The 24,779-nt window shown below is 33.2% G+C and overlaps 1 protein-coding gene across 1 annotated transcript in view; it reads right to left on the bottom strand.

The window, feature by feature from the left end:
• LOC137659742 (zinc finger protein 271-like) overlaps positions 1-11,616 on the bottom strand; it is a 32,718-nt gene extending 21,102 nt beyond the window's left edge. The window contains exons 1-2 of the mRNA XM_068394555.1: positions 11,511-11,616; positions 9,932-10,008 (exon numbers count right to left, since the gene is read on the bottom strand). Coding sequence (XP_068250656.1) covers positions 9,932-10,008; positions 11,511-11,616 — 183 coding nt within the window. The remainder of the gene's footprint in view (positions 1-9,931; positions 10,009-11,510) is intronic.
• Positions 11,617-24,779: the final 13,163 nt, after the last annotated feature.

Below are 24,779 nucleotides of genomic sequence, written 5' to 3'. Positions count from 1 at the left end.
AGTATTTGATTTTTGTTCTAATAAGTTATCAACTATCTTTTAATTTTCTTCTTTCATTCCACCAAAAATTTTCTCAAAATGTGTGTGGTGCCATGTTCAGCGGAGGTACTGTACTTTAATTCGTAATGAGGCTAGAGGCGGTGAGGTCATCTCTCCACTGCTACCAGTTCACAAAACATAAGACCTTTCTGATAATTCTCTAGCCAGACAAAATATAATACACTAAATGGCTGGATAAAAAATTTTGCAATATTGTATTAAGATATGATTATTATCACACAACAATGATCTACATAACCCAATGCCTAATAAAAACGATTTTTACTTCTCGTCAAGAAACATGAAGAGCGACTTCTGATAAGCAAGATAGTTACAGTACATGTTCACGGAGAGTACCTTTGTTATTTTTTCACGTTCCCATTTCATCTTTTAATCTCTGTCAGCCCTCCATAACCTCTAAGACTATATACAGTATAACCTTGTTAATTTTCGGGTTAGGTTGTAAAAGAGGGATGCACTGGGGGTAAAGTTCCCCAGCAACGGGCAAAAGAGCATTCTAGGTTAGGTTAGGATGTGATCCAGTTAATGCCCCTCCCGCAGATTTTCAAGAAGGTTAAGAAGGGTAATCTTGTCCAGGCCAGATCCTATATCTTAGGTTAGAACAGATTAAAGTATGTTAATACATACAATAATGCCTAAACTCTCCATACAATTCAATTCTTTGTATAGTATATTGTGCATTATCTGTTGAAGTATATTTTTTTCAAATATTAATTTCATTTTTCATTTTACAATTCTTTTTTTTTTCAACTTTATTTTCAAATACAGTAAAGTATACATTTTCTTCTGCAATTCACAAATTCATCTCTCATTACAGTTTCAAAACCTTTAAAGTAGAGTAAATAGCAAAATGCCATGAAATGGGGATAGATGAAGGCCTATATCTGCAAAAGTCCAGATGGTTTTTGGAAAGAACCAATTTCTTGTCTAACTCCTAAATAGAGAAGCAGACATAAAATGTTAGTGATCATGATGATGCAAGCTATTTCATGAAGTATCCAAGCTGTACATCAGCAGGTAATAATACTAATAACATTAATAATAACAGTACTGTTATAATAATATCCATCATAATAATGTTACAACAATCATAATAATAAATGTGAGTCAGGAAAATTCATAATAGAAATTAAGAATTTTCCTGAATAATATTATGAATGATATTACAGCATTATTACGATTGATATTATTAAACCAGTACTGTATTATTAATGTTATTCTGTTATGATGAAAATCAATGTTTATGATAAAATTTCTTATTTCTATCTTCACCTGAAGTTAATATTGTTTCTTCTCCAGAGGTTCATTTTAACCAATCGTCACCCGCAAAATTTTATAATTTTAAAATTTCCCAATTTTTTTCCTAAAAATAAAATGTTATCTTAATAAAGGAAGGAATATTCTACCTGTACTGATCAGACCTTTTTCAGATTTTTGTTTATTACTGTACATTAAGATGTATTCCTCTGGTTTTCTTGGCCCAAGAATTGTTTGTGGAAGTTTGTTATCCGCATTCCCTTGGTGTATCGTCAGGGACAATACTGATTAAATAATTGTTGCAAAAAGTGCAATTCCCTCACAGTACATTTCATGTGAAAATGCATTTCAATGGCTGCCGACCAATATAGTGCAAAGCGCTATAGGAAACTTGCTCTCAGTTCAGAGGAAAACCGGGAAATACTAGGCTAGTTGATTGTATCGGGGATGATGACAATAATGACACGCTTCCACCTTTAGACAATTCATATAATCATCCAACTTTCCACAATGATGAGCTTCATAAGCTTTTGATGTCGTTAAGTTCCTATGTTAAAGTTTATTATTATCGTTTCCAGAGGCCGTGTAATAGTGTTTTTCCCAAATATCTAACAAACCAGCTTATGAATTTCCATGAAACTACAGCAATGAATGTTTTAAACATTGGCCTAATTTTTGGTGGTACAATGAATTGACAGATGTGCTTAATTAACCCGTTTACTCTTAGAAAAAGAGGAACTTCTTCCCTTCCTTCAGAGCGTTTCGAAGAAGTGTTACTTAATCACGTAACTGTGACGCAGAGGTTCCCCCAACCCTCCTTCGGTGTTTACACCTATGGCTATCCTAGTACCCCCCACCCCCTTCTTTCTTGCCTTCTTTCCTTCATTCCCATTGTTATTAGGCTACCGAGTAAATCCCTGTTAGGAAAGAATGTGTACTGCACATATAAAATGAGTCGGAAGAGCAATAAAATGTTTTATGGTGGTAGATAATGATTAGATGATTAACACAAATTATCAAACATAATACAAGAGGTTTAAAACAGGGGTGTGGAATTGCACTGAGATATTCTACTTGGACTCCTACAAATTTTAGATTTGCGACTAAAAAAAAAATAAAAACATTAGTAGAAATGGAAAACAATTTTATTTTCCTAATGAGTGATGATGAGTAAAATGTATAAGTGGCCATTTCTTGGTTTTTTTTTTTTTCATCCCTCATAAATCTATGGTTTCCAGCAATTGGTGATAACATTATTTTGGAAAAGCAAAGCTAATGAATACTTTGATACGAGTATATCCGCTTGGCATGTAGACAATGTCAATGTCAAGGTTGATTGGTTCATTAATTGAAGTCTGGTATAATTCCAGTGACAAAGTCGCAAAGATATTTGTCACATACCTTTTAAGTAACAAAAATAGGTACTGGTACTTATAACGTAAATAAATATATAAAACTATAGGTTGAAATATAATAAATCTTATGTATGTATGAACACACACACACACACACACATATATATATATATATATATATATATATATATATATATAGGCCTATATATATATATATATATATATATATATATATATATATATATATGATTTCCAAATTTATCAAATGGCCGATGTCAATGCCCTTATATGAAACATCTTTTAGAAGTCTACCTTCTAAGGAATTCAAGCTACTCTCTCTGGTGAAATTGATATGATAAATTATAGCAAACAATGCTCTCTGTCATTTTCTTCCTGGCAATTGATGTATCGAGTAACCTGTGTTGTATGGAAGAATGAGTCCTACGGCTTAACCTAAAGAAAACTATATTTCTATTGCTTTACCAACACTCGCTTGAAGTGCGAAGTGTAGGGTTAGCATGGCTTCTTTCATAAGTCTCATTCTTGATCTTCAATGTAAGTGAGTGGGTAAGATATAAAATGTTGGTCTTGTGTTTAGGTAAAGTCTAAAGTCACGAATCACATTACCAGGTATGCTGAACTTTTACTGACAAAGAATTTCGTATTGCTTGGGGTAGGTCATATGTCAATTATCTATGGAGTTAAACAGGCGTTTAATTAACAATTCGGGGGATGGGAGGTACAGGGGAAGAAACGTTTAACAACGTCACAGGGACGTCATCACTTTTGCGAATGTGTGGGTGGCTAAGACTGGCTTTAGCCTCATTTTCTTAAGTAATAAAGTTAATGAAACGTAATTGGCAATGCACAGTATTACCCAAAATTAGGCCATTGTATGAAGCGCTCCCTGCTTTGATATCATGGAAATCCATCAGTTATTTTAGGAGTTATTTGAAAAAAAAAAAAAAAACACTATTACACGGCCTGTGGAAACGATAGTAGTCCAGTGAATCCTCTATTAAAACGGTAACTCTGGTTCTACACGCCCCATTGCCAACCTAACCAAACTCCCCAAGTTGAGCCTAGTGTTCAAAGTGTTTCATTCATTAAGTTCCGAAAGTGCGCTGCACATTAAAGATTTGAAAGCCTTACACAGAACCTCAAATTCTTTAATTACTTTAAACCTTACCCTGGCAAGTCCTTGTATATCGCAATCCTAGTCGCTTTATAAGACTCCTCAATTATGAGGCATAAGACTAAATGGATAATCTGAATTTTATTATCCACCATTTTCAAAGGCAAGCGATCAGAAAATATAACATATTACATAAGAGGATGGCGTGGCATATCGAATGATTCCTCCGCATTCATCTGCAGCATCCCTGCCATTCGCTACAATTGTAAATGAACTGGGAAATCAGCTGATTTTTCCTCAGTTAAACCTATGATACAAGAACATGAAAAGGAAGTATATGGAAGCATTATTGAAAGTGAGGAATAATTTCCTTTTCAAACATTACATAACATTATTGCTGAGAAATACCATAATAAGCTCTGAGGAATGTAAGTTTAGTAGCTAATTATTCTCCCAAATATGCAGAAACAGCCTCTGCTAAGACTGGCTATATCCTGTTATCAACTTAGTGTTGGACAGAATCGATATATTGTCTCACAGGAAAAAGGGTAGTAATTCTGGTTCTCGTTTAAGCCTTAAGCTTTCTATAACACAGAGACGTATTAACTTGTATAAAACCCATCTGTTGTATAATAGTTTCCAATCTTGACCATTCATTACACCAAACAAGCTCAAATCTTTTCAATACACATTTTGCAAGTTGGTTGAATAAAGATATGTTTGTGGGTAATCAAGTGGGGAGCGTTCTTGAATCACTTAACTTAGCAGTCTTTCCAAGTGTTTATTGACTTTTAATTGACTTCCCTGTAGGATTTGTTAGCATTCTTGCATAAAGAAAGCATTGTGTTTTAAATAAGTAAATAAATTAATGCATATTCTCCTTTCAGGTTGTTTTTAGTGATTATTGCATTTTAAGTTATACTGTAATCCTTACTGAATGTTTTTTTTTTTTTTTTTTTTTTTGCAGAGAAATCACCTTCTTTTACATACTGTTTTATGGAGTACAACGTTGTAAACCGAACAACTGTCATTAGTTTTCATAATGTCCAAAAAAGAAAGTGATGAGTTTTACTTCTTAACTTATCTAAATTCCTTTGTTATTCCATGAAGGCCAGAAAGCCATTTCTTGTGGGAGGCAAGTCCGACTTAACTACCATGTTGCTTACCCCAGCCTGACTTACAGTTAGGTCTATTGGTCATAATTATATTGTGTTCCTTCAGTTAGGGTTCTGAATATTTACTGTGCCTTACAGAGTTCCTCTCATAGTTTCAAATTCTTTAACTACTTTAGATCCTTCTGTAGTTAAACCTTAACTATTCCGCATGTTTAATCACTATTAGACATCTAGATTATGAGGCAGAAGGCCAATTAAGTAATCTATATCCTTATATCCTTCCTCTTATTTTGGATGGCGTTTCGGATCGTAAATGCTCTTAATTTTCTATTTACTTGAATCTTTTTAAACATTTTTGTTGTTGGTGATGTATCAGCTAAAGCTAGGCGATAAAATCACTGTCCAGATGACAGCGTGTTTCCGTTTGATTGCAAATTCAGTCACTAGCTCATTATGGGGTTACTTTAGTTGAGTAAATTCTAACACAAGTATTTTATCAACTTTACGAATCTGGCTATAAAGAAGTGATGAACTTTAATTGAAAATGAGAAATAGTTTAATTCACAAATGATAATACCACTACTATTCGGGAGGTGACTTCACATACGCTATGCTTTTCGTCCATGTGCCTCCATATAGGTGCAGCACTAACATGCCAAGTGGAAACATGAGGTGTATCAAACTTGCATAAAAAGAATATTGAAAATTTTCTGGCTTTGACATTAAAGTATGCAATACAGAAAGGAACATCATATACCACTGTTTGCATAATATTGATAAGAAACAAAATGAAGATAAGAGATCAAGAAAGGAACTGAAAACCTGGGTAAATTGAAGAGATCACAGAATTTAAGTCTATGTAATAGAGCAATGTCCTCCATTCAATTACAGTAATTGCTGTAATTCCAATGGATTATCAATTGGTAACATTTATAATCAAAATGCTTTTCTACTATGGGCATTCCCCTGTAGAACATGTGTTACCTATCAGGACTGTATTAAAATAAGTACCGTAATACTATATTTCTAGAAACAAGAGTTATGCCCCAAAAAGAAAAACTTTTAACTTTCAGAGAAAAATAATCGCACTGATAAATCATGAGATGACAATTATAAGTATCTATGCCTTTGTGACTTTCAAAGCTGATATCAGGAAAAAATTAGGAGAAAATCTGAATACAGTACAATATTTAGTCGATAATTTTAGTGTTTCTTGTAATACCTTAACTGTTACTATAAGAAAACTTTACATGAGCAGCAAATTTTGGACAAGTGTTACAGGAAACAATATCAAGGCTGTTTAAATAAACCATGTAGTATGAAATACTGAAGGTTATCATAAAAGTCCTTTTCTGGTGTTAACATTATATATATTTGAATAGCTACTACAGTATACCCATATCTTTCATAGGAAACCAATATGATTTCAGCCAACTTGCACCTCGAAGTACAAATACTGTATTAAATTGCATCACCAATGACCTTGTGCTTTTGTCATTCAATCAACTTTGTCATGCTTTTTTCCGATGTTAGAATTACATTAGCTAATCAGTCAATTAACTTTGTCATACTTTTCACCAATGACAGGTTAATTAACCCAACCAATCAATTAATTTTGTCATATATTTCCCCCAAGTGTTGTTCAAGGAATGATCAACCAACCAAAACGTGACCACTCTGGTTCCTCCTTTATTGAATCTACCTTTCAACAAATCTATTTCAATTGTTTAACTCTTTCTCTAGAGGACAAAATTGTGTAAGATCCCATAGAACTGATTAGTTCATGCAAGAGACTCTATTTTTCTCTTCAGGTTTAAATCAAAATATATAAAATACCTGTTCTCTTGTTGATTAGACTGGGTAAAGTCTATTGGGGGTGTAGATATGGATGGTTATCTTCAGATACGTCCCTGATTATGCACGATATCTTCGGATAGTCGTTCAGGGGGTTAGAACCCCGTGATACCTGATGGTAATTCTCTTTTAATATCACTCGCAGAAATATTATACAGTAGGAAGCTGCCGAAAGGAACTTCCATCAGGACGACATGGCTATCTCACCCAAAAATAGATTTTTCCTTCGTCAAAATCCATTTAGTTCTCTTATGATACTAATGTGATAATGATCCCAAGGATGAAAATAAATCATATCTAAATGCCAAAAATAAACATAAATTTACTATTATAAACCCTTAATCTAAAAGAATATATTCATGACTCAACCGAAGGAAAATATATAACCATGTTTCTTGAAGGTATTCAAGGATAAAGCCAAAGTCATTCAAGAACATTCAATCTTTGATAAGTGTGAATACATTAATAAGTATATTCAAATCTTATTGGCTACATTACAGCAAAACTTAGAAATACATGTAATATATAAAAAACATAATGAGGGAAAGAAAAAATTCATATATTCTACAACTGTATTTCCTTATTAATTGCTCAAAAACATATTACAGTAATGAGTTGCTGCAGGGCTTCTGCTATTTCTCTCGAGTACAATACTTAGTGGGCACAACATAAAAAGCAGCAGCAGTTTAAAATATATTGATTTGCACACACAAGAAAGTAAGTCAAACTGAAGAGGTACTAATACATACAACCATTTTTAGAACATGATTTTAAATCATTCTTAATTTCGAGGCTACCTGAATTTTGCAATAAATCTGTAAATATAGTAATTGATTTTTAAATACTGTGCATTACTAAGAATATTTTACATGATAAATAACATGAAGAGGTCTCGTTTTACCAAGAGCTTGGAAACAGTTATATGCTAGATGAATGAATAACATTCTAAATTAATCTAATATGAATAATCTTAGAGTTTGGTCATAAATACCACAAATTTTGATGTCACAGCCTTTGACTACATAAATATATCAGAGAGGCTTCCCTTAATATGAACTTTTAATATACTGTACTGAACAAAACTTTAATTATAAAAGTATCTATCAAAAAAAAAAAATTCTTAACCTAAGGCTAAAAATGTGTGTAATTTAAATAACATGAAAAAAAAATTAATTGGGGAAAAGTAACTGATGCCATAGCACCATCGGTTTTGGACGTCCCTCCAAATTAAAAAAAAAGATAATTATAATTTGTTCTTAAAGTGTACATGCTATGAACTTGTAAGCATCACATCAAAGGTAATTAAAATGCTTTCAGTATACAAGATGTCTATGACGATCCATTTTAAATGTAAGCTCTAAAGGAATAAAAGTTATATAAGAATTATATGCTTCGCTTTCAGAAACATGCACAGCACCAGCATAAATCCAATTTGGAAGAAGGCTGGACGAATTGTATTCATCCTAATATCTATTTTAAAGTGGTTACTGTTCTTATATAATTTATTTATTACTTCTCATATTTAATTTATTTATTTCCTTTCCTCACAGGGCTATTTTCTCTGTTGGAGTCCCTGGGCTTGTAGCCTCTTGCTTTTCCAACTACTGTTGTAGCTCACCTAATATGTATGTTGGCCAGAGCACCAGCCACCCATTAAGATATTAAAACTAGAGAGTTATTGAGCCCTTTGACTGGCCAAGACAATACTACATTGGATCTTTCTCTCTGGCTATGGTTCATTTTCCTTGCCTAAACATACAATGAATAGTCTGGCATATTCTTTCCACATTTTCCTCTGTTCTCATACACATGACAACACTGAGATTACCAAAAAAATTTTCTTCACTCAAGACGTTAACTACTGCACTGTGTTTGTTCAGTAGCATCTTTCCTCTTCTGGGAGGACACTCTAAAATCAAACCATTGTTCTCTATTCTCTGGTAGTGTCATAGCCACAGTACCATGGTCTTCCACTGTCTTGGGTTAGAACCCAAGAGTTCTCTTGCTTTAGGGTACAGTCGGGCACACTCTTCTATCATATTTCACTTCCTCTCTCTTCTTTAAATTTCTATACTTTAAATATGGAAGATCTATTTTAATGTTGTTACTGTTCTTACAATATAATACTCAACTTGGGAGCAGGGATCTCTAAAACGTCGGACATATTCAAAAACACAAAAAAACACAGAGCAAAGCAAAACACGTCTGACCAACGCTGGTGCTATGGAGGAATGAGTTAAGGGGGTGGGGAGGTGTAGGGGTGGGGAAGGAGGGAGAGGTCTAATTGGTGAGGGACCTATGGTCGTGGTTCTATCACGCCCCAGTTTACTATACCGACACTCATAGAGTGAATGAGCTGGGTTTATTCCTGGTATTCCATGCATCCTTTTTTTCTCTGGTATATTTAGCAATATCTATGCCTTAGAAATGATGCTATGATGCTAGAGGAGCATTTCACGGAGCGACACAGGTCGAGCCCAGAGATAGATTTTTCCTTCGTCAAAATCTTTTTTATTTATTTTTTTTACTTCTCTTGTAGTTTATTCACTTCCTTTCCTCTCTGGACTATTTTTTCCTGTTGGAGCCCTTGGGCTAATAGCACCCTGCTTTTCCAACTACAGTTGTAGCTTAGGTAGTAGTAGTAGTAGTAGTAGTAGTAGTAGTAGTAGTAGTAGTAGTAACAATAATAATATTAATATGAAGAAGAACTTACAACCAATATCCAACATATCCTCTTTGATTCAGAAAAATACTTTCTTTTAAATATCTAATGACATATGATGGAGAATATCAGAGGAAAAAAGGGAAAAAATTTCAATCCATGACGACTGAATACTTTATTCGAAGTTTTCAAAAATGTTAAATCTTTACTGGCCTATTTAACAAAGGCTAAATAGAGTGATTGAGCTTATACCAACTATGTAATTACCCTTTCAAAAAAATGAACGAGGGTGTTGCTGCAAAAGCACATTTTCTTTTTTTGAAAAGGCAGAGGGATTAAGCAACCACAAGGTTTAACATAACTTCAGCAAGGAACAAAACAATAACGTAGTGAAAAGAAAGTGTTTGGAAATTTAAGGAAAATGGTGAACTAATCTCTTAAAAATTACGAAGTAATGGGAATCCGTGAAAAGCAAGAGGGAAGGTTTACTTACAGCATGATAGTAAGGGGTACCAAATACGCATAAAGAGGCAGATGACTCTCCATTTAAAAGAAAGTAAGAAAAACTACCTGTAGAGAAGCAAGAAAAGTACGGTACTGAAATTGTAACAGAGAAGGATGGCCAAGAGATAGATGGGTGATCAAGTCATAAACAAAGTCACATGTGCTCTATAAGCAACTGCATTTCACACAATGCTTAAACTTCTTCCAGCCAAAATGCAAGAAATTGTCTACTTACATACTCCAGTCAAAACAAGGGTCAGGTGTAATTTCTTACAGTCCTACATTAGATTAAATTCCATAATGATCTTTACTCATTCTATCGGTAACTATAAATTCATACTTTCTGCTCATTAAAGAATGTCCATCATGTTAAATAGTTAAAAATAAGTAAAAAAAAAAAATGTATTCATAAAATAATTATTATGACTTTCTAACATGACGAATTTACAATCAGAAAATATAAAATAAAAAGGTATGATATTGTACTAACATCGACAGATAGGACCAATTAAGTTATAAACCCTAAAGTGTTTTGATCTGTACATCAAGTAGATCAGACATAGTTCAGTAGTATAGATACATCATTCAAACTCACAATTTTGACTAGAAAATCAAATCATAAATGCAAACAAAAATAAATAAAGGCTCTCTTCAGTAACAGAGTTCACAAAAGGGGAAGCTTCTCTTATTGTGTTTACACCAGAGTCTGGAAGAATTATGATCCCCGAGAATTCATGCACAACACAGCTCATAAAGGCAGAAAGGGTTAAGGATTTGCTCAGAAATTAGTCTCTTATACCCTATGCAACATTCTATTTTCTTCCACAAATGGAAACAAGTTTGACATAAAATTTTATCTATTAATCAAATCATAACTTCCTTAGCCAGTCTTATAGCATTTTCAAATAGAAAAATTTACCGTCTTATGGCAATTCTTAATAGTAAAATTTTCACATACTCTAAGCTAGCAACATTAAGAGAATATTAAACATGGTAACCTTCAACATATGAATCATTTCCTTTCATAGTGTTCAATGATAGAGCATCAGAGAGAAAATCTCTTCAGCAGGGATGAAATTAACAGTATTTTACATATTTTGTTAATATAATTATAAATTTGTTTCACAAGATCACCAAGTCAAATTTCTATTGTCCCTTGGGGAAATAAAAGTTTAGAATTGGATGAACGCAAATCTAAAGAAGTCGGAGAGCCAAGTGGGAAGAGACCATAGGGAACATGGAAAGTAAAGGGCACTAAACAATACCCCTATGACCTAAAATGGATTCTGCAAAGAATCTGTAGATTGCCAGATCATTATAAATTACAAATTTCCTATTAGTAGAGAAAATGCTTATGATTACAGTACTATACTGTATAGTACATAAGGTCTGTACCACTCTAAGCAGCAGAAACATAGGTACTGAACATGAAATTAGGACTAGTATTGTCTGAAAGCTGGAAAAACGTCTGAAAACTCAAACATTACGATGGTTTGGGTTTGTGATAAGATGGAATCAGGAAGTGTTAGTCTGAATAATAGTATATATGTAAGTGGCAAGACTATTACCTTTAGGAAGATCAGGGAAATTAGAACAAGTGCATAAATGATGACCTAATCCTTGACGGTGTTTACGATTACTTTGTAAAGGACATGAAAAAGCGAGAGTACTCATATTACATCTAAACCTGTAAGGGGAAGAGTTAACAGAAAAACATTGATGATGATGATGATATGCTTTGGTCAATTCTCACTTGACTGTCCAATTTCTTTCATTTCAGTTTGTTCCAGTTTAACCTAAAAACTAATCCATCGGGTGAACCCAGTCATCAAATAGCAATCTACAAATTTCTATATAATCCTATATTTCACAAAATATGCAAACCCTTTCCTGCTAGGACACATACATTTCTTGTACTGTACTTGAAGGATTAAATCTGAAAATTATAACTTTTTCACCCTAAAGAATTACAGTATACCTACCCATTACAAAACATTAAAACTAAAATGCCCTGACACTTGAGTGAACAGCATTCTTCAGTTCAGCTCTTTCTTACATCTCTAATCTACATCTCCGGCATTATTATAAAACACTGGTGAGTTAAACAAAAAGGTCATTACAGTTCAATTGTTAGTAACTTTTACAGACTCGAGTCTTTCATTTCTTATCTAAATAAACTTATGGCTGAAATTTAAATACAGTAAGGGAAATATACAGTAGTTACTTTGTTCCATATATGGGCACAAATTATTCCCTTCTCTACAACCTACTGATAACTGTTAACTGTGCAATTAGGATTACATGTCGACACCTTAAAAATAAATGGTTTCAAGACTCTGACTATAATAAACATGAGAAAAAGAAAGGGATTAATTGCTATATTTTCCCAGGTGAATATGGTTTCCTTTTCATAGCCTATGAGAAGCCATCAGGACTGAGTAATCTACCTCTTAAAAGGTCTTTCTCACCAAAAATTATATTAATATCTCTTTGTTCCCAATCATGAGGTCTACCTTTCAGTAAAATTCTTGAAAAATCATCAAAGAAAAAACTGAACCAAAAGAAGTTATAAGTGAGTGGAATGCACAAACTTGAAAGGTCCAATGTCTACGAATTACAGTTGAGCTTTCCCATTCAACTTCAAATGGTAAAAAAAGAAAAGCTCTTGATGATGTGAATTATTAATGACGCCACTGAAAAAACGTAAAATCTACCACCTCACAAATATCTGACTAGAATACAAACCCAACTCATAGCTGCTGTTATCTGTAAGTTGTAATATTCAAAAAATAATAAAACAGAATTTAAGATATGAAGCATCTCGGTGAATAGGGATATCTTCAGATTTAAATTTTCAAGTGTAATAAAATAATATTGTAATTATTTGTGCAAAATTAATGTAAAACATCCAAATTTATCAAATAAGGTGTTACCAAAGATCAAAGAATCAAGAGTTGAATAAAACTAAATAAGGTTTCAGTTGAAATTAATGTGAAAAAAAAAATGCAAATCAGAAGACCATTAAATCTGATTTTAACTTGACAAGGGTAAGGTTTCATATTCCTTTCTAACCTTGGAAAGTTTATGTTTAATGACTACCTATTCAAAACCCACCCAGCATAAATGACCTAATACATGTTAGTTGTTGTTGTTATTTAATTAAACCCTACTTTAAAATCAATTCTAAAACTTACCACATAAGATAAACACTAATAGAGAATGTGCAACAACATATGGGTTACTGTACATAACTACAATCCTGGTTTAAACGTTTTCTTCGAACTGGATAATATGTTCAAATTCTAATTACTTATAAGCATTACTGTACAGTCTACTGTATTAGGGTACTGAATTTTCCTTCAATAAATCATTAAAGTAAAAAAAAAAAAAAGTTAAAGCTGCTTTTGTACTTCAAAGCACCAAACGCTTGTTTTCTAAAATTTCCTACCAATTTCCTCAATGCAACTTGTAACATTCTATCATACTTCAAAAACCAATGCTCTTAAAAGACTTACGTAACTCTATAAAATACCTATCACAAAAATATTTGGTGTTACAGCAAGGTCTAAAACTACATTACAGTATTACATCTGGTTATCTAAAAGTATGGCATTAAGCCACAGAAGTCCTATTTGGCATCATATATGACACAACATTACATATGTCACTAAAACAAACTACTGTACATCTTTATACTTGCTTGAAAAATCCATACTATATATGTATGTATGTCAATTCATAAAAATTATTCATCTCTTCATATAGGCACTACATCAATACATTCTAAAATACAATACCTGTATACTTATTATCATTCACATAAAACTATTATATATTCTAAATTGTGTACAAACATTAAACAATTATTTTTTTTACTTATTATCAAGGTATATATATAAATGCTTTGGCATCTACAGTTTATTAAAGCTTAACTCCTTAAAAACCAAAGGCATTATCTCAAACATTAGTTTTAATTCTCCGACAAAATATGCATAAAGGAAGAAGAGTATGAAGATGGGGCAAGTCGGAAGACAGGAAAAAATTTTGTGATTCATATTCCTCAATGAAGAGTACAGGAACAAACAGCAAGACATCACATTATGATGACACACACAAAATCAAACTTTCCACTAAAATCATAACTACTAATGTACTACTCCATCTTATTACTGTATCCAGTCACTTCAATATTAAAAATTGTTAAACACATAAGTATTCCATATTAATTATAAGTTAGAAAAACAATACAGAAATAATACAAGTACAGTACTTGTATCCAGTTGTTCAATGATAATAACAGCTGTATGCTCTAATAAAAATTGTCAAAAACATTCAAATTTTTACTTGTATTTACCTCAAACAGGCTTCATGTCAATATTTAAAATATAACTTGGTATTCAGTTTTAATTTTTTTTTCAAAAGGAAAACTGTAAGAATAGATTTCTTCTATACAGTAATTGCCTTTAGACTTTGTACTGTTAAGTGATCTAAAGTCCTTGAGGACTCTTACAGTTTCTCGGGTAGTGAAAATTGGCAATTGATAGTCAATACAGTACTGTAGAATACTGTATTGTACATCTTATGAAAAACTTTCAAACATGCCACGTTAGGTGCAATAACTTTGACAAGAGAAACTTTATGAACAATATACTATAGTAATGTTACCAAAGAGAAAACCGACGACATTGCTTTAGCGAGTTTCTACTTTGGAAATATTTAAGATATTTCTACTGTTAACCACATGACCATTTAATGACACATTCAATAATTGTGCTATTTCATTTGGGACTAAAGGGATGTGAAAAAAAATTAAACAAATAAGTTTTTAATGATAGGTGCTGCTTTCTGCATTAGTTTCCTCTTTCACTGCATTTGCCTGAAATTCCAATTATTACCTGGAATCCGAACTAAAAAATCACTACATTTTTATACTACAGTACTTGATATTTTACAATGCCTTTGTGGCTCAAAGCGAGAAAAATTCAAAGACCTTAACTATATGAAGTAAACTTCCTAAAATAATCTCAAGTTTCAACTCTCTAATTAATTTCACTAGTAAATCCTTTGATTGCCTTCCTAGTTACTCAGAAATTGTCTCTCCTTGATTCATTACTACTTCACTCCTTGTCCCTGATTAATGCAGTTTGTATGATTTGTATTTAATACTAATGTGTCTCTCTAATATCTAATAAATAACAAATGTGAAATTCTAGTCACAAGCAACACCTCCTAAATACAATATTGTAGACCATGTTTCACAATGACCAAATTAGCCAAACCTTCAACAAAAATAAGTGGCTTTGCAATTTGAAAAAAAAGCTTTACTCCTACATCTGGAAACTTATCTGCTTTAAAACAATGGGAAATTGAAAACTTTCCCTTCATTTTGACACCTATGTTAAAAAACATTTTTCTTGAATGATTTTGAAGGAGAGTCGCGAGTATTATTACAAAGTTAATGGTTCTTTTATAAACCCTAAATGAAAGACAAAATATTAAAGGTGAAAAAATTGGTGTTCTGAATCTAATATTCCGTTGAGTTACTCTTCATACTCTCTCTAGTATCAATATAATAGCTTAGGTTAATGGACCAAAAGTTCAAATTTAGACATTTAAAAGCTAGAAAGGCCTAATTTTATGTTTGGCACTAAAGAAGGGAATTTCAATCATTTCTTTTTACATATTTGTATCAAGCACAGAATCCCAAATGAACCATCTATACGTACTGTACCTTATAGGCTACATTAACTAAAATATATACTGTATTGGTTTTCATAATATTCTTCGCTTTAAAATAATTTCCCATCTCCTATACCTTTCAAAGTCCAAAATAAGACTTTATTGTTTGGCCTATTGTAATAATGAAAACTATGGTTGTTATCTAAATAGGAATATTAATCTAATTTCATTACTTGTAATCAAAATAAAAGCAAATTCAATGCACATAGCATAAAGATACAAAAACTATATGCAATTCTACAGAGATAAACAGTGTGCCTGAAGACTGATGAGGAATTCTTCACAAAGTTAAATTTTAAGATTTTTTTTTTTTCAATATTATTCAAGGCTATTAAACTGCAAAACTATTTTTATTCAAGGTTACTATCAGAACCTTCTCTCATTTTCTCTTCCATACTCTGATGATGTAAATTACAGAGCTAAAAGAAATCTGGAAGTAGCAGTTGGAAGATAAGGAATAACAAACATGCAATGTTTACAACTTCCTCTTTCATAAATCTAGCTTATAAATCAGGATGTTTATCTTGGCACAGTACTAAAGTTAACCCCTCTCCAGTCAAATGAATATTTCTTTCATTTTTTCAATACAAATACTGCATTGCCACTACTTCTATCAATTTTCAATTTATTGGGCAAAAGTACTATTCTGAATAAGGCTGGAATTCTAAAACAAAACGAAAGAGTAAACACTATCACACAAAAATGTAGTTACTATGTCCCAAATGACTACTGCACCATCATTTATATTAGTACAAAAATTGAATAATACTTGTTCAAGTATCTAACAGGTTGTATGGCTCATATAAGTACCGCTTATTACTACAACAATAAACAGAACTCATGAGCAAATAATACAACATTTAACAATACAGTAAGTATGCATGAGAAAATACAATGCAGTAAAGGGCTTATGATGAAGTACAGAATTGTGACATACTCAAATGATTTCACAGTCTGATAAAATTACTTATGAAAAGAGCACTATTTTCTTTTGAAAAGACACCACGGGAACTGAAACTACATGGAGCTGAACTTACTATAAAAATCAGTTTTATGAGTTATGTTACGTTACTCACCCAAAGTAATCCGATTATAGGTTACTGTATAATGAATCAGTCTCTTCACATTAAAAAAAGGAGAGAACACAGGAAATAACCTACAATCTATCTTTTCAAATCTAATTCTTTAGGATACCATAACACTGTACTTTAACATAAACCTCCCCTTCAATAATATAATAATGGATGTTTGTGCAATAACTGTAATATTCCTTCATATACTGTACAAAATGGCATTTTTATAGCTTAGGTGCTGAGCATATTCAAATAAAATTCTCTTATTTCAGAGACTGAGATAATTATTGTAAACTGGATCCTGGCTAATTAAATGTGTGGGTTACTGTAGCTATCTTTTTATGCTTCAAGACAAAATAAATCAAATTGAAGATTCCTTCTCTGAATCAACTTCTTGGCGATGCTGTCTCCAGGCGTGCCGTCGGACACTCTCCCACTGAGTTGCACTATACGGGCATGAGTTGCAGTTATAAAGTCGAACCCCAGTCGTTCCTCCACCATGTGTGCGCAAATGTCTCAGGAAAACACTTTCACAAGTGCCTATGTAGTTGCAGTGGTGACACTTTAAAGGATATGAAAGATTCAAAGGGGTGGCAAGAGGACTGGTACTGGAACTAGTAATGGGGCTACCAGGAGGTATGGGGCTGGTGGGTAACGGGGACATGACTGGGGTCTGAGTGTGTGTAGGTGAAGGCGTAAGAAGGCTACTACTGCAACCGACACTATCAGGTCCTAGAACAGAAGGAGAAGAAGAAGAGACGGTGGAGGAAATGGAAACTGAGGGCACGGAGGAGGCGATGGAGAGGAGGCCCAGTTCACGTCTGCTCTTCACCCTGATGCGGCCCTACAAAGAAAAATACGCAACTTAACATAGAAAACTCCGCCAGGCCGCATAAAGAGCATTCAAGTCCAACTTAATACCTCCTCATTAAACATCTCTCCAATGCATCATTCCTAGCAAAAAAAAAACAAAGTCAAATTTCCCTCATGTTCCTCCACACATCTCTTCTTCTTTCACACTGTTCTTAAATACACTTAATGATTTTCTAGAAAAATTTACAAGTAACAAAATTAATATTACATTATCTTCCCCATTTACTGAAGTTTTATTCTTAGGCAACTATCAAATAAAAGCAAAACTCTACTCCAGTACAGTACATTCTATTTAAAGAACAGCATAACGATGATTTTTACAGCTAAATACCCTTAGATTCAAGACATTTTCTTACATCCGAGTCAGTAATGTTTAATTCAAGAACAGGCAGACTTCTGAAAATTGTAAGGTATGTGGCCAAATAAACATCATCAGGATAACACACAGCATAAAAGTAATGAATAATGAATAGTATATATATATATATATATATATATATATATATATATATAATGTATGTGTGTGTGTGTGTGATTAGATAGTTAAAAACCCTATTGAAATTTTAATTAAAGTATTAAATTCCTTGATGTAAGGAAGGCCTGAAGTTTACTCCTTTCTTTTCTATAGTGTCTTAGTAAGTAATGTAAAATCCCTAAATAAGTTAAAAAAATTTTTAAAACACATATTTGCAACCAACCAGAGAAAGTATAGAAAAACTATTGTGGAAAAATTAGAGTACAGTTCCTGCTCAAACATTCAGACAAGGTCATTGATATAAGAAGCACAGTAATGAACATGGGAGGGGGTATATCCCAAAAACCGAGACTTGCCAATTTATAACTTCTAATAAAAAGTTTTTCAAATGGAAGAATCGCATGTTACAGAAAATACCAAGAGACGATATTTTTCTATTAATTAAGGTGTTACATCAAACTCTTCCTCCTTAATAAGGGATGACTTCAGATAGCCCAAACTTTCTAGGTATTCCTCTAAGCACTTTAAATCTGATCACACCTTTGATCAACAAATGACCCTCAAGTCTTCACCTTTCTCCTCCTTTTGATTCATCTTGTTCCATACGTACACCATAAAAAAAAAATTAGCTTAAAATTTTCTTAACTGGTTTATATTTAACACCCATACTTCACTTCTATAAAATACAGTATTCATTCATATCAATATTTAATTTACTTAAGAGGAAATGGCTCATCAATCCCTTTACACATTCCAAACTTGGTTTCCCTCCTGATATTTTGCATATATCCTGCTATCTTTCTTTTTTCACTATTTCAGTTTTTTTCTTTTATAATACAATCATCCAAAACATGAACTCCAAAAGCCCTATAAAAATTAATTGCAGTAATTCCACTCTCCCACCAACGATCTTAACATTAATTTACTCTCTTAACCATAACATTGTAAACCAGCAGTCTAATTACTGGTAAGTTGGAAGAGATAGAGATGGTTTTGTCTCCACCAAGCTAGAAACTTTTGAGGGAAAAATATGTCAGGTGTATCCCATCAGAAACACTTGAACCTGGGGGCTGAATAGTTAAAGGGAGAATACTGTACGACCTCCTCCTCTTATGAGGGGGTTGATTTTGATACCATGTAAGTATGGCTACATGAGAAAACGTGGGTAAGGTTCTTCAGTACCGCCTTTTCACCACATAGCCCTCGACAGTGTAGCTCCAAAAACTAGAAAAAACATGTTTTCTTTGGAGCAATACAGACCGAGGAATGCGGGACATAGTTGCCAATCTATTTCACTTGGAAGACATAAGCACTTTCCGAGCCTCCCACTCTGCCAGACTTAGAAAATGTGAAACGTTGGTAGGTTGCCCTCAAGTTTCACATGTAGTCATGGCGGCGCATCTAGTTATCTCATGTTCCCATGGCTTGCGTATAGCAACTCTAGTTATCCTTCCTTTGTGTATCTGTAGGGCAAAATGTGCGGCCGCCTCTCGTGGAGAGATCGAACCTGTAATTTTAGATTAGAAGATACGCTATATTGGGCGTTTGTAAATCATCTAAATAGGAAAATGAAGCCTTCTTAGGAGTGCCAGTGGCTTTCTTTGAGGGAAGATACTTGCACTGTTTCATGCTCTGGCTGAATAAGGGCCAAAAGAGGATCAGTATCACGATGTGTGATCTCAAGCTAACTGTCCCATAGGACACACTACATTGATCATTTCAGTACAGAACTCTGGAAAGGAAAACTGATTTTTGGACACTGGGGTTTCTGAAAACTTTGAAAAGGTTGGATTTAAATGGGAGATATCATGAATTACTAATCAAAGTCTTTTCTCTTGGCCCCAAAGGAGGAGGAAGCAAAAACACAAGTAGAGAAGGGTTACTGCTCTTATCTTGACAACTTGGGCAAACAAGATGGGGAATCGACCTCGACTCAGCTCATGAAGGTGCCACACAGATGCCAATAAAAAACGGGACAGGTCCTCATACTGCCTTTAATGGCACTCGTGATCATTCTCACTCAAAAGAGAAAAGCAAACGACAAAGAACAGCTCAAGCATAAAGCACAACGTGGAAGTGGTCATAAACATACTGTATCTGCCTGCAACAGCATCCAGATGAGTGAAACTGTGCCACTGCTTTAGCCAGCATAGGGGGGGATAGCTGGTAATCATACAATGTTACCAGAATCCCACAACTTCTTTAATTCTGTTCATAACTAAATGAATTGGGAATAAACCCCATACAAATTACAAGGGTTTATGTTCATGTAGGAACAAATGTTCAGTTAGTGTTGACCACATAAAAGATTCTGGTTGTATCAGTGAGTGAGGTTGATAATGCCACTCCAGCTACTACCATACTTGCTGAGGTTGACAGTACAGTACTGTACAGCTACAAGCTTCATAAGCTTTAAGGAGATTTTGCTTTGTTTGTGCATCTAAAGATTCCAGCAAACCTTTAAGCAACGGCAGTGATACTAACTCTCAACCCCTAAATAGCATCACATTCATACCTGTCTTCACGAAAGAACCTGTCTTCACTCTGCGAAACGAGATGCAAAGATTTTTCCGACTCACAATGCAATAAAGTTTCATAAGTAAAAGATTTGACAGCCAGGCTGAGAATAAAATAGTCACCCATTAGAAAAATTGAAGAAAACAGGTTGTTTACATATACATATACCAAGGCACTTCCCCAATTTTGGGGGGTAGCTGACATCAAACAAATGAAACAAAAAAGGGGACCTCTCCTCTCTACGTTCCTCCTAGCCTGACAAGGGACTAAACCGAGTTCGGCTGGTACTGTTAGGGTGCCCCAGCCCACCCTACCCCATTATCCACCAAAGATGAAGCTTCATAACGCTGAATCCCCTACTGCTGCTACAGTTAACACAATAGAAAATGTATCTCTCTATAATAAGGGTAACTATAATAGTACAGTACATAAGGACCTGTATATTTAATATATATACAGTATTTTACGGTATGTATTGTATCATTTTCCATTTATTATTGCATCATGCTCTAATAACTATTAAACTTACAGGTATCAACAGTTAATTTAGGTAGGTTGAATGGTTCAAATGTATTTGGCTGTACAGTATCATTGTAGTTATACTGTAGCTTTATTAACGGATTTTGACATACGAAAAATCTGATTTTGGGTGAGATAGCCATGTCGTCCTGATGGAAGTTCCTTTTGGCAACTTCCTACTGTATAACATTTCTGTGTCTTTTAGATCGCAACATCGAAAGTAAGTTCCCATCCACTGGACACAGAAGTCCAGGACTTCCCAGGAAATAAATAATTTCACAAAAGCTAAGGATTGACTTTACATAACTACTGATTTATGTAAAAGAGTAAACCAGGAGAGGATTAGGAATATCACCTTGCAAGCTCACGTCTATATAAGATAATCCAAACTCATTTTTTTCATTGCTGTACAGCGTTTATTTTAATGAACCTCACCTGATGATCAAATTACCTTATCTTCAGTTGAGTTTATTGACAATTACCAAAAACCAATTATAAAAAAAAAATCCAATTTTCTTTCCTTTCAAAAGATACTTGCCCTTAGAAAAGTACTGCAATGAAACAATCTAGCAGTTATTGATAAGGAACACATCAGCTTTGTCACATTCAGTTTTTCAGTTTCTGTGGTAATATCAAGACATAACCTCCTTATAAATTGCTATGTGTTAATGTCTTTCCTGCTAGATTTGTTGATATTCCCACACAAGGTAAACAATAACCATTTTAAGGAGTACAATTATGGAACTGGAGTCTACACTGCACAGTAGTAAGATCCTACATTGTAAACAGAATGACCGACCGTCAACTCATAAATGGCAGAGCAGAGAAAGTAATATTTACTTTAAGGGTAAAGAATAGGTGTTACTGCTTTACTGTAGAATTGGTAACGATATGATATGCCAATATTTACTTGCCTGCCAAGTTTTGTTATTGTTGAGGCTTAAAAGATCTCAACCATAGTTGTCATAATCACATAGTGTTCCTTCAGTAAGGGTTGTGAATGTTCACTGTGCCTAACAATTACTGTATGTTAAAAGACTGAGCTGGTAGACACACATTCTCTCAGCTGCAATAAGAAATATACTGAGGCTGTTTACCAGAATGTTGGTTATGCAAACCAGTGGCGAGAGGCGTGAATAACCAAACGGGTAGTTCATCCAAAAATTGTCCTCACATTTCTTGCTAATAAGCTGACACTTGAAATATTCAAGTATGTAAGAAATATTCATGGAAATAAGTTAATTCTTATATTGAAAAAATATAGTACAATAACAACATGTAAGAATAAGAAATACAGTACTGCAATAATTTTGAAAGTATTTAAAAAACTAAAGAAATCAAGGCTCAAGTCTGAGGATACTCTCACATGATGACTTCAAGCCACCAGAGTACCATGCAAGAAAATACACTAAAAGTGCTTTGAATTACAAAATTAGCATGTGCATCATCAACATCATAAAGTACTGTATAGCACTTCCACAAGAAGATATGGAAATATCAAGAACCCATTGAATAACAAAACCATGTTTCAGAAACAGCAAACATTGAAGTCTGTAAAAGAGTGAATCACAAACTGTACGGCTGGCCACACACGGGACACTTTTCAGTGAACGGTGGCCATCACCATTTCGTAGTGTAACGAAGAAGTGGAGCAGGAAGCTGTGAATACCCCACCACTAAAAACTGACTCATGTGCATGCATTCACAGAAACATGAGTTTCATTTTAAGCCACAAAACAGTGGTAGCCACTGTCCACAGTAAAGTGGCCATAGCACACCAAAGAATACAGTACCAAGAATTGCAAGTCTGAAAAATTATATATTCATCTAACCTATTAGTTCTAGTTCACACCATTTGTGATTTCTTTGGTAAAACTCACATAAAAAAATAAAGAGCTTTTATACGTATGAACGAAATGCAATTTTAAAAACTTGAATGAAAAAAATCTCCAAATTCTTAATGTATTTATGGTGAGGATAAAGATGAAAATCATTAGTGAATGAAAAATTATTCAATAAAATGCCTTAGCACTAGCTTAGGACATTCAAAATACTAGGACCTAAAACAAATATATCCCTTATCATTTTATTAATTTACAATATCTACAAATCTTTGCATGTTGCAAAGCTGGTGTTTTAACAATATAATCAAATAACATCTAATAAGTATACCTTTATATACTGATTCTCTTTCTATATTCATATATATATTCATTAATGTATTTAAATGTACCTTTTTAAGGCTATTTACACTTTATCATAACTTTCATAAGGAAAAAAATAACAGAATGGCACAAAAAACACCCAGTGCTGCCACCATCAGCTTCATTATAAAGCAAGCAGTAACTGATGCATTTCAACTATAAAACTTCCACCCCTCAACCCACAGGAAGTTACCTTGAAAATCTTGCAATTCCTCTGGTCAAATAATGTAGTTATTCCAAACTAGGATATCTAAACTCCATAAAGTAGGACTGAAATAATAATTTTCCTTATTGTACAAGGGTTGGTGAAATATAGATTTCACATTATGAATAAAAGAGAAAGAGGGAGATTTTTTTTAAATGTAGCATTCAAGTAAAAATACCACTGAAAAGATGATAAAAATTATGATCCTAATGTTGCTAGTCATAAAAAACTGCCAAGTAATGTACTAAGGTCTTGTAAACGCATTTGGAAATTTGAAAGAAAATTGCATCCACTAAAATAAAGACTACATTACATAAATATATCACTATAAATTGGGTTAATATACTATATTGTTTTATTTTTTTTAGTAAAGAGATATAATGAAGATGAATCACCAGAATTTGTTAATAACTTAAAAGGAATATTTTCATCTTATTCTCTTCATTGTACCATATATCAAAAACTAATAGAAAGGAAACAAAATGTTGAACAATGTAAATCATGTAAACAGTGTTCCATAGATTTTCTTGCATCAAACATCACTAACTGAACTATGATCTCACTATACCAATCCTAGCACTAACTACTTACAACAGGTTATGATATTTTGGTTAAGCAAGGTTTCTTGGTATCTTTATAAATATTCATTAAAATGGTTTAAGTTATCTCACAGAAACCCTCACGTTATATAAACCTGGAAGGCAGATTTTACTTAATCATCAAATTTAGTTGAAAGCAAGTTGAAAAGTCCACATTTCATAGACAGCTTAAAATTCTTACGATTTTTAAATACAATACTGCACTTGTAACTAACACATCAATCACTGCACCAAACATAGAATACACTTACAGTTTTCACCCATACCACAATTTCTACATTTAGGCACTGAATTATGCAAAAAAATAACCTTAAGACTTAATAAAATAATGACTATGACTTTTCTCTTACATTTAGACTTAATTATGCAAGATAAACATGAAGTTGTAAGTTTACAATAGTTTTTCTTTTAAAATCAAATTCATTTTGCTTTGAAAAAAAAAAAATTGAATAGTTATCATTATTCTTGAAGATACTAATTATAAAATAAAATCATATCACCAGCTTTAGTGACCAAATATCCTTAATCATCAAGGCTGCATTGGTACCTAAGATCAGGTAGACTTGGAATAACCTCAAGTAATATCAAGATAATTTTTGGTTTAAGACGGGAAAAGTTTACATCACTGTTATT

Source organism: Palaemon carinicauda, chromosome 20, assembly GCF_036898095.1.
Source record: "Palaemon carinicauda isolate YSFRI2023 chromosome 20, ASM3689809v2, whole genome shotgun sequence".
NCBI classification, from domain to species: Eukaryota; Metazoa; Arthropoda; class Malacostraca; order Decapoda; family Palaemonidae; genus Palaemon; species Palaemon carinicauda.
This window is presented reverse-complemented; position numbering and strand designations above follow the sequence as displayed.